This window comes from Anneissia japonica, unplaced genomic scaffold (genome assembly GCF_011630105.1).
Source record: "Anneissia japonica isolate Jap-2015-1 unplaced genomic scaffold, ASM1163010v1 scaffold694_len1028156_cov167, whole genome shotgun sequence".
NCBI classification, from domain to species: domain Eukaryota; kingdom Metazoa; phylum Echinodermata; class Crinoidea; order Comatulida; family Comatulidae; genus Anneissia; species Anneissia japonica.
In genome coordinates, this window is record NW_022727885.1 from 928,429 (window position 1) to 941,048 (window position 12,620).

The 12,620-nt window shown below is 31.8% G+C and overlaps 1 protein-coding gene across 1 annotated transcript in view; it reads left to right on the forward strand.

The window, feature by feature from the left end:
• LOC117113837 (QRFP-like peptide receptor) overlaps window positions 1-5,970 on the forward strand; it is a 7,261-nt gene extending 1,291 nt beyond the window's left edge. The window contains exons 2-4 of the mRNA XM_033257285.1: window positions 67-187; window positions 1,637-1,843; window positions 5,854-5,970. Of these exons, the coding sequence (XP_033113176.1) occupies window positions 67-187; window positions 1,637-1,843; window positions 5,854-5,970 (445 nt within the window). The remainder of the gene's footprint in view (window positions 1-66; window positions 188-1,636; window positions 1,844-5,853) is intronic.
• Window positions 5,971-12,620: the final 6,650 nt, after the last annotated feature.

Below are 12,620 nucleotides of genomic sequence, written 5' to 3' on the forward strand. Positions count from 1 at the left end.
TATATATCCATTATCTGTTGACATTATGATACTGTTATTTAAACCGTTATTTTTTTTTATTTTAAGATGTTACGTTTTGAGATACCCACTCAGGGTTCGCACGCTCTTCACTTTAAAAAGAATGTTAATTGTTACAGCAATTATCTGGGTAATTTCAATTTTGTGTGCAACTCATGTTCTTCATAACGTAAGTAGTAGTATTTTTACGAACAATAGTTAGTTAGTTAAATTTATATGTTAAATTGGTTGTAAGAAAGCCTATAGATGTAGTAAATGGAGTTTCGCAGGAATCGGTCCTTGGACCAATTCTATTTATCCTATACATAAACGACCTTCCAAATAAAAGTGTCAACGCAGGTTTGCTGATGATGCAAAGATTATAAAGACCGTCAAAGATAAGTTTGATTCCAGAAGATTTTAACGCCATCTTGACATGGCTCAGGAATGATCATGGGACAGGCTGTTAACATTCAATGCAAAGAAATGTAAAGTGCTTCATGTTGGCAGAATGGCAGAGGAATCGGTATACAACTTCAAATGAGAAACATTGTAGCCAGTGAACAAAGTAAAAGATCTGGGTGTGATTTTCACAAGTGATCGATTACATGCAAAGCAATAGCCAGTTACCTCGTATGAGAACTATCAAAAGAACATTCAAAATCATCGACAAAGACAGCGTTCAGGTCATGTACAAGGCATGTATCCGTCCACATAATATGGAATACTATATTCAGTCCTGGTCCCCATAATTGGGGGGGGGGAACCAAAGACAAAGAAATATTGGAGAAGATGCAGAGAAGGACCCAAAGTTGGTAAAGAAAATAAGGGATCTGCCATTATTAAAAAGGGCTAGAATGTCTTGATCTGCTATTATTAGAGACAATAAGACAGCGATGCGATTTTATTGAAGATTTTACAATGTTGAAGGCTTTGAGGATATGGTTCAAGAAGATTTCCTTAAATTATCCAATAACATCAGAACCAGGGGACACAGCTTGAAACTATATCAGAGAATGTAAAGGAAATCTCATGTGTACGGTAAACTTTTGTTAACAGTCATCAATTACTGGAATGCCCTGCCAGAGCATATAGTACATGACTTTTCGGTTAGCATATTTAAGTCAAGACTTGGAAGATAATGGCACTAGCCTTTACTATTTTCGGTAAACATTAAGTGTAAGTGTAAGTAGTGTGTTTAGTAGTAACAATAATGTTTGTGGTGGTGTTAGTAGTATGGAAAGTTACTTTTAACAAGTACAGGAATTGATGTCTAGATTTCAAAGAAATCCCTTACAAAATCTGCTATAAACCACCAAAACCGTGGTCTTAAAAGTGGTCTTTAATTGGAGGGAGACTTTAGTTTTGTACTTGTTCACTGGCATGTCTAGGAGCAGTGACTTATACTGGGTTGGGGAAAATGAGTAAGTTTGGGGACTGAATGATTAAAGAGAGTGGCGGTAGCATCCAAATGACGTGATTGGTGGGAGGGGGGATTGGTGGGTGTAGGACAAAGTCTTTTGTTGGAGGCGAAAATGCCACTGCAAACGTATTGCTAATAGTAAATACTTGCACATTCATTAACTAGTTTGCATCTTGTCCCTACAGTTACTTTAGTTTTATCTCTCCCTTTCTGCAGGACTACAGGTATGTGCTTATTTTGAATGGTGAGTTCGACGAGTGGAAACCTATAACACACTTTATAACTCCGGCAGTCATCCTAATAGTATTTTACGTCATTACATCTGTAACCCTCATTAGAGCAATACACAGTACCAGTAATCGTTTACAAGAGTCGAACCAAAGTAAAGAGTTTACACACCCGATTCTCAGAAATCAAAAAAAGGTATGTCATAATCTAGTTTATTTGAATCAAATGCGTTTATAAATTATGGATTTATATGTCCAGGCCTAACATATATCAATTCTGCTCCTCGGCGCAATTTGGAAGTATCTCCTCTGAAGCCCCGGCAGGAATTTTCTCATTTTCCATATACTTTGGGTTCTTTCTCGTGGGAAAATAATGTATAGAATTTCCAAAGAAACAGTTCTATAACTTTCTACAGCATTTCTATAGGTTAATTCTATAGGAATTTATCAACCTTCTTTTATAGAATTTTAATAGATTTCTACTAAAATGTAATGTAGTATTAAGGTTCAATAATATAACCATTGGAATTTGTATATCATCGATACTCCTTCACCTGTTAAATGTCTAAAATTGACTTGACAGCTTGAAGAGTCAACCTGAATAATATACAGATATTCTATCATACAATTGGTCATTTATAACTTCACTCTAGTGAATTGAACTTGGCCTTTCACACACTATGAATCTATGATTGAAAGTTTTAAGCCTACGTCTTGAAGTTTGTAATATATCTTAATTAGCAACTTTTTGGTAAGCAATCTATTAAATCATAGAGAAAAAAATTATCTATGATCCAATCAAAAACTCTAAAAGTATGGGGTGACCTAATCTAGACACACCCCCAGTACATTGAGTATAATAGGCAAACACTCTACATCACCGAATCATATTAGTAGTAGTAGAAGTATAGATTAAGAGCCGACTCCATTTAACCTGAGTTAATCAATTGTAAATATGTATAGTAGTTATTGCTGAATAAAAGCTTTGCAGTGTACAAAAAGGAACTGTGTTATCTACTCATTATAAGTCATTGACCAACCAGCTCACAATATTTCATGCTGGAAGCTCACAATATTTATATTTATTGATGGAAGACCCGGGCATTGATCTCACCGTACATCCTCTCCAATACTGAGCTCTTCGAAACAGACGGAAACGAAATAAACGCAAGCCGATTAAGTATTAAGCAGATTGTTGGTCCTGTTTTGATGACTAAAATGACTCTTGAACTGAATTAAAATTTTTCTTCAAATACTGCAACTAACTAACAACAAGAATTGAAACCCATGAGCAGTAAAAAAAAATACAAGCGTCGACATTACAAAAAGAGAATTGAAACAAGAAAAAAAATCGGATTCGTGACAAGCCGACAAATGAAACAATTTTAAGATTCGAGACAAGCCGAAAGATGACAAATATTTTAGGATTCGAAACAAGTCGACATTAATTGGACTTCCCTTCCTGATGACAGAAATTGCAATGCTACAGAATATTTTTGAACATTAGACCAACTTTAATTCAAACATTATATTTTAATTCGATTGAATTTTAATTTTGATATGAACTTGCATGAATGTTGTAAATATTACAGACGTATAATTGGGTAAGTTGAACACGTTGCATTCCAACATTGTGAGAAAGAGTTTGTTTATTTTTTTTAATCCTTCATTAAAAATTGGTTTTCATTTAATACCTATTTTTGTAATTAATTTGATTTTACTACATCTACCACGTTTTTGTTGTGCCCATTTTTTTTTCAAACAAGTAAATGTCAAAATAGCAAATTGTTGAACATTAATACGGGCACATTTTAATCAATACTTGATTGATTTTCATATCAAAACAATAGTATAAACATCAATAATATAGCAATAATTCAGAACATATTAGGTTAACGGACCGTTTATTTTGCTGAATCGCACATGTATACCAATTTGTATAACCAATTTCAATTGCTCATAGCCAGGCAATTTTTGAGGTTATTAAAGCTAAATAATAATTGATATGAATAAAATTCGTTTTTATTAATGTAATTAATTTACTGGTCAGATTAAAAAAAAATTATAATATGTTTAATTGATATGACTTGAACGTGAACAGGAAGAAATTCTTTTAAATTGTGATGATAACCATTAACTTACTAATTGCACCGTTCGCAAACGCACTTTAATAAATTCGAGAACGTTGAAGTTTAGTTACTTATTCCCAAAATTAATTTACCTTGTTAATATGGAATTATACTGAAATCTTGAAATAAATATTGATACGAACATTCAATTTAAATATTGAGAACGTTAAATTATATTGTGTGAATACACAGCGTAATGATTTAAGTACGAATTATATTGACATGTTGTCTAATTATTTAAATTGAGTTTATAATTTTATGACGAGGAATACAACAATTTTTTAATGATTTAAATGTAATGAAGCAATTAATAACTTATTGAATAATCCAAGCCTATATTGCAAAACTAAAATGAACAAGCTTATTACTTGTTGAGTTGTTAATGCCATGCAAGTTTAATTAAAGATATGTAATATGAGGATACACGCGTCAGTTTAAATGAATACTAAATGCTGGTACCTACGAGTACATATAGTACAAATTTACATAATTTTACTTGTCATGAAAATGCTTAGAATAATATATGATAAAGGTATACGAATAAACGATTATGAAATACTTGATGATATTAAACGAGTTAAAGTGAATATTGTGTATTGTTATTAAACACGACAAGAATTTAAGTCTACGTGTAATAGAAGCAAATTATTTTTTTTAGCAAATAGATAAGTAAATAATGTTAGTTAAGTTAAATAAAAGTTAATTCAAGTTCCTCCTCATAAGTTATTTTACTTTTAAATATGTTTTTATATGACGTCTGATTTGGCAAGACTAGACGTTTAAATACAATCTAATGTTTAATTGGTAAGACTAAGACACATGCAAACAAAGCGTGTTAGAATGATTAACCTCGAAAATCAAAAATGTTATTCATTTTCATTTTCTAAGAAAATAATGGAGAGATGAATTGAATTGTTATATTGTTTTACGTTTACTACACATATATTTTACCCTTGAGTTATAATGTTTAAAAAAAATGAAATGAATGTAATGTAGTATTAAGGTTCAACAATATTAACTTATATAACAATTGGAATCTTGTATATCATCGATACCGCTTCACCTGTTAAATGTCTAAAACTGACTTCACAGCTTAAATAGTCAAACTGAATATACAGATAATCTATCATACAATTGGTCATTTATAACTTCACCCTAGTGGTTTGGACTTGGTCTTTCACACACTATTAATCTATGATTGAAGTTTAAGCCTATGTCTTGAAGTTTGTAATAATATCTTAATTAGCAAATTTTTGGTAAACTATCTATTAAATCACAGGGAAAGAATTTCTCTATGATCCAATCAGAAACTCTAAAAGAATGGGGTGATTTAATCTAGACACAACCCTCTATAGTTCCTTGAGTATAATAGGCAAACACCCCACATCACCGAATCTGATCAGTTGTAGTAGAATTATAGATTAAAAGTTGACTCCACTCAAAAGGTTCTTTAACATCTAAGAAACCCGTAAATATGTATAGTAGCTATTGCTGAATAAAAGCTTTGCAGTGTACAAACAGGAACTGTGTTATCTACTCATTAAAAGTCATTGACCAACCAGCTCACTATATTTCATGCTGGAAGCTCACAATATTTCAATATATATTATCATTTAACTCTGATAGAATTTCTGAAGGAAATATAATTAAAGAGAGCGTTGATAGAGACTAAAGAAATTGTACAGGTAAAAAAAATAGCGTTGATAGAGACTCTAATGAAGTTGTACATTTATGTTTCTATAGATCTACATTCCTAGAGAAGTCTCACAAAAACTTTCTTTTTTATACAATTCCTAAGTTAATTATCTAGATCTAAGATTAACTTGTTTCCAATACTATTTTCTTTTCTCTTGTTCATTTAAATTGTACTACACTACTAAAAGTCTTCAATAAATAGTTCAAAGTGTGTATGCATATAATATTCAAATAAAAATGTTCCCGCTCGGAATTTCCTTCTTTGGACAATAAAGAAATCTTAACTCTTATAAAAATCAATAGCTGCAACCTAAAAACACAAAACAAGCCACTATACTAATAGCTGGCACAAGTAATTTTCTTCTTTCTATTTTTTTTTCAGATCCTTATAAAAATGACCATTGTGGCTGTTGTCTCTCTGTGCATGACGTCACCGAATACAATATGCCGTTATTTGCTGATTGCCGAATTCAATAAAAAAAAACAGTTTGCCTATTGAATTGCAGCGCTTGTGGTTCATAACTAAGCTACTTAAAATATCTAAAAGCTGCATTAATCCATTTATTTATGCGTTAATGTCCAGTAGTTTTCGATTGGCTATAAAATCAACCTTCTGCTGTAAAACAGCTTCGGCAAACAGGCAAAATTATTATTTTAACGATAGAGGTAGACCTTTGCACAACAGAGTTTAAAACAATGATAAACTACGCCAACAGTAATCTTTACTACATAGTAGCATGATTCCTATTGGCTTTTTGGACCGGTTTTTTAGATGCGCTGAACGCCAGCAACTACCATGATCTGATTTTCTGATTGTTTCCAAGTATACCGACCTGATAATTCTGTGTAAAGGCTCCATAAAGATGCATGATTACTTGCGCAATTAACCGAATTGTTACCCATGGTTTTATTATTATTATTATTATTATTATTATTATTATTATTATTATTATTATTATTATTATTATTATTATTATTATTATTATTATTATTATTATTATTATTATTGGTTTATAGTTTTATTGTGAACGCACCGCATAAACGTGTGCCACTGATTCAAACGTGTACTTTTCGAATAAAGCTATTTATATATAACGGTTGTTTTGTTTTGACCTTATAGTTATGCGTGCAGTTTGCTATTTTTATTTGTATTACGTATGTATGTATATATGTAAAAGTTTTACCTACTGATGGTAGGTTATAATAAGTTAAAAGTCTTCAATAAATAGTTCAAAGTGTGTATGTATACATTTATTCCAATAAAAATGTTCCCGCCATAAATTTTCTTCTTTGGACAATAAAGAAATTTTAAATTTTATAAAAGTCAATAGCTGCAACATAAAAACACAAAGCTGTAATAAAGGTAACAACAAAGTGTCGTCTGCTCTTAGCAGTTTGGCTAACAATGGTTGCCATCCATGTCCTGTCTACAGCCCTTCTCACATACAGTCCTTTTGTCTGTGTTGAGCTGAACCTGAACAACAACATTTAAACATTGGCCGTATTCAACTGGTCGTTCTTTGTTTAACCACGCCCACCTGCACAGTTGTAAAATCCTACTATAACGAAGTCGAATAGAAAACTGGTAAATACTCGACTGAACACAATGGCTGCATAGTTTACCACGATCCACGCTGCGTAATTAGGTTGCTTCGGCTTGTGGCAGTATGGATTTTTCGTAAAAAAAATTGTTTTAATCGAGTTTTTGTATTCTATTAGCCTACAGATATTTTTGACTTCATGTGGTAAATGTTATAATTTTTGCTTTCTAAAAATTAATCTAAATTTTTGTCACGTGGATAATTTAACTCTATTTTTATTGTCATCTAAGTCTTTTTTATTGTCAACTAAGTCTATTTTACGAACCAGTCGCATAGAAATACTCAAGGATAAAATCGTAGACAACGAAATGAACCAGTTGAATAAGCAAATGTTTACAAATATCTAATTTTCATTGATTTTATTACTGCTTTTTTTGTATTTTCCCAGTTTTATGCCAAATCGGGTGGTTGAATTAAAATATAAAAGTAAACTTCAATAAAAAATAAAAACTTATAGAACTGCAGAGTACAGTGCCAGTTCTCCATCTAATTGAAGTCACATCCAATAAAATACCACCCTTGTTTGCGGTCCAAAATAAAAGTTTATTTTTTTATGTTTATAAGGATAATTTTTCCAAATAAATGTATGTATGTATATATTTTGGTAGCTTACATTATATCGCTTAATGCTCCATTCCGTTGTTAGTTTTCATCCATATTTAGATATAGACTAACTATTTATAAGATTATAGTAGAATTTAAATTTTACTATTAATGTTTGTAAAAGTATTTCTGCAAATATTTAGTCTACGATCGTTATATTATTATGCATTATCTTGTTAATTGTTTAACGTACAACTGTTACTTTGCAAAAACTTGCAGATTGTAAAGTAAATGCAATTTTAAGTATTTTATTGCATCATTGAAATGTGCATGTATTTTTTTATTTTTGTGCTAATGAATGTTTTGTCCAACAAACGCCCGTGTTTACGTACATTTACTTTCTGTGGGATATAATACTAAATACTAAAAATAAGTGTTTCAGCTTTGGAGGTTGATAACTTGATTATACTATGTTAATTATACTGAATTGAGTAATTCAATATTGTTATTTGGTGAAGTTTATCACTGGATATAACTAAAATTTGCCGGTCTGTTTTCTCCAAAAAAGACCACTATCAAATAATGATGTTATTCATGGCGTTAAAATTATTTTAAGGTGAAATAATTATTACTCCATTTGTTAATGCAATAAAAATATACTACATCTAGAAATATTAGCCAATGCATTATTTTGTGTGCAGTGTTTTTGTGTATTGTATATTGAATAACGATAATGTTATTGGCACTGTTAGTAATATTTTAATGGATATTTTTTTTTTCAGGCTACCATTAAATGTGTTATTTAAAAATTTCTAACAGCATGCAATAACTTTAAATCCATTTAAAAACATGTGATGCATTATTTTTAATTTCCATCTAAATTGAAAGACCATATTTAAAGTCCAAAACCTCTTGCAGATTCCCGGAATGTCCCTTTTTGAAATCGGCGGGAAGTCTTGCACTTCCACGAGCAAGCAATGCCCAAAATAAACCACCTCCCACAAATTCATAATGATATTTACATGGTTCTACAAAGTTTCTGCTACTGTATTATTAACTGTCTCCCAGACAGCAAAATGTATTTTGATGTCTTAAGAAAACTCAATTAAACATATCTCCCGGATGTAGATTCTTTCAATTTGGGACTCATGTTGATTGTGGGTCTTTAATTATAGGGTTTCTATTAGACACTAAATACCATGGTTTTGGCAAACCAAACTGAAAATGTTATAATAATTGTAAAATATATAGGTATTGTTGCTGTAGTTTCTTACATACAACAGACAGTGCTCCATATTGAATAAGTAGTGTTAGTATGACGTTAAAGTTAGTATTTTGCTAATTATATGGACATTTGGGTAGGACGAGCGCACGACGCGGTGTGTGGCTACCGAAAAATGTATATTACAAATTTGGGAATTGCGTTAATTAATAGTCACAAAATTCATTCATTGTATTTTGCCAAATTTGAAACTAATTGGACTTTTTGAATTCTTAGTTATCGTGGTATGGTAACAAGCAGCAACTTTTTTCCCTTTTGGAATAGAGTAGAGCAACACCTAATAATCAAGTATGTAAGAAAATAGATCTCTAAATGATGCACTGCATTGCTTAGCGTCACATCTCAAAAAAAAAAAAAAAAAAAAAAAAAAAAAATCGGTGGTTAATTTTACTTTTATCAATAAAATATCAATATTCTTTTTCCACGCATCCCAATAAAACTTGTTTTAACTAAAATATGACAAGGAGTCTTTAAATTAATTACTTAATCACAAATTTAACATAGATAAAAAAAATTATTAACAACAAAAAGTTGAGCACCATACGCCAAAGCAACATACACTACAAAATAAACATGGTTTAGACCTAATGTATAATTGTCCATGATTGTAGATTGTGAAATATCCCTGGCCTTTACTGAGAATATCGTAAACCCATGAATCCTACTATATAATATGTTTATGTTGCCAAGAGTCGCGATTCCACGAACATCCTGTATCATGTTGTACCGAGTGTATGTCATCTCCGGTAAAGGTCAGAATCAGAAGGCGGGGCTTAGCGATACAGAAATCAGTAAAAAAGGTGATTTAAAACTCGTTTTCAGAAAAACGCGTTATCTGAAAATAAAAGGAAAGCCACCGATATGTTTATTATGTATACAATTTTTTATTATTTTATGACATTTTAAAAGTACCTAGAATATGTCATTTTAGATGGACTTTAATCCAAACTGGAAGCCTAATTTGCATACATCAACCTATATAAATGTATACGAGACTGACTGCATTGCATTTGACTTCAGATGATAGCGGAGGCGAAGTGGGTAACACAGTACTGCGTTGAAAGTAGATACGATTATAATATTCACATTGAATTGCATAGAGGATTGTTGGTGACATTGAGTATATTATATTCAAACGTTTCTTAGATCAGAGAATTAAATATACTTTTTATCTTCAAGCGCTAAAGTGATTTTAACATAGCCTACAAGATTTTACTGATTTTTCCAATTCTGTCATTTTACAACTCAAGTGTGTTAGAACCCACTTTACCTATTATTATCTCCATGTATATAGAACAACATAAACAAATTAGACAGTATACAGTTTTAAATAATTTACCTTAGCTCTTTGTTGATATACAGCTGTATTTATACATTTTAAATGCATGAATGTTATTTCATTGACGATTTCATTATATTTTATTGTATTTGTTTCTAACTGCATTTTATGAGAAAATTTCGGCATTTAATTTTTTATATATTTTATAAAAAGTTATATTTATTATATTACAATTATATAAAGTATTGTATTCGCATTGTATCATTATTAGCAGAGCAATATATAAAACAATTTAACATGCCTAAATTGGTTTTAGAAATTCTTAACATAGGAACCATTATCTTTTGGAAAATTGGCAAACAATTTTAAGAAATATTCTTAAGTTCCATTTCCAATCAATTTTGATTATTTTGGATTGAATTTATTTATTAATCATGTAATTAAAACATCAGGACAAGGAAGGCAAAGTGTAACAAACAACCCTTATTAATAGGATAAGCCATAAAAAGTAACAACTACAAAACTTCCATGCGGGTCCCATAAAAAAACGATTTCAAATTGCACAGTCAACGGAGTAATGAACAAACACAGACAACGTCTAAAAAGCTATAAAAAAAAATTCAGTAAAGTTGGTCTAATCATGTTTTTAAAATTTGATATGGGGAGAGGGGTATACCGTCATACCAAGCAATTTGATGCCTGATGTTTACTGGCGCTATTCATTATCAAAGTCAATCAACTTATACCGCTACCCATCTTTTTCATATTTTGTTTTCCCACTATGGGCATGTATCTACTCTGATTGGATTAAAATGGAAGAGCACTCATACGCCACGATGCAAAGCCTGGTTGCGAGCAGGCGGTAACAAGGACAATATTCGCACTGCTGTTGTAGCAGTGAAGAGAATTAGGTCAGCGTCGTAGTCTTTGCGGACGCGATTTGAAGCATTAACAAGACTAAAAAACATTCAAAATCGTATATTTTCTACTTTTTTTCACGGTTTTTGCTCCAAATACAGATTCACCTCTTTAATAACGATCGTTCGATAGTTTTAAAAAAATGAAAATTTTTAAGTTCCATTTTCTATAAAATATATCTACAAACCCATAATTGTTGCTTAAACGAGAATTTAGGTCTGGTACCTAATTTCTTGATGGTACCTGAATTTTCGTGACACCGGCTCGACTGCTTCATCACAGGCCTCGCGTGGTAAGTCTATCAATAGGGCGAGTTTGCATGCCGGACGGACGGCTTTCAGTCTACCGGCGGCCAACATTTTACTCACCTCAAATCTGGCCTGTGGTCGATACGCTCGAATTCGATCGGCCTAGCCAAGCAAGGCCGAACGATCCACTCTAGATGGCTCTGTCCGCTTTTAATGTCGGAAAATATATAAATAACATTTTCAAATAACAATTTCCAAATTTAAGAAAAACCGAGATACGTGTTATACTATTCAAGTACAAAAGTGCATCTAATTAACTGGATCTAGTAGTTAAGTTATGTACCAGGAAGGACACACATACCACTCACAGACGTACAGACACCACGACAACCAGACAGACAAATACACACACGCGCGCTATTGCAATCCTTCCTCTATACTTCGGACAGGCGAAGGTAATCCCTTAAGTTTCCCCTCGGAGAGGCGAGGGTAGTAATAAGCATTTTGTTACGATGATGATATCTCTCTGGTTACCCGTATCGTGATAGCAAAAAAGAAAACACTAATTTATTACAGTATTATTTTTTATAATTAGGGAAGAGTATAATATAACTCTTTTCTGGTATAATACTGTTTAACCTCCCTGTGCGACTACTTCCCGTAAGCGATCACCTCTCTTAACGTCTGCTCTCATAATTATAGTTCCGTCTGTTCTCACTATTTGGCAGGGGTGGCGCCAGTGGGGGAGGTTGCGGCAGAAGGGAAAGCAAATTCGTCGGGGAGAAAAAACAATTATATGTATTTTCTACATATTAGTAGTATACTAAAATCGATTAAATTAGCCTTACAACCCCATAAATTGTCAAAAAGTATATATATATATATATATATATATATATATAAACAATATGTCGGAGAAACAAAAAACACTCTCCGTATGAGAATGACACAACTCAGATCAGCTATCAGAACATCTAACATCTTGATCAACCAGTAGCCGAACATTTCAATTTAGCTGGTCATTCAATTTCAAATTTCAGAGTGATTGCAATTGACCATAATGCCAATTGGAGCAACAAAAATCGCAAATATAAAGAGAATTACTGGGAACTTTTACTTAAAACCACCACACCATTTGGACTCAATTTTAGGAGCGTTCTCCCAGTACACTAAATTAAACCTATGGCATTCCAAATTATTCTGGATAAATCATTTGGCTTATTTATTGAGGATTGCCTCTAAAGTTTAGTTTTGGCCTTCCTGTTTACTTGTTTAAGC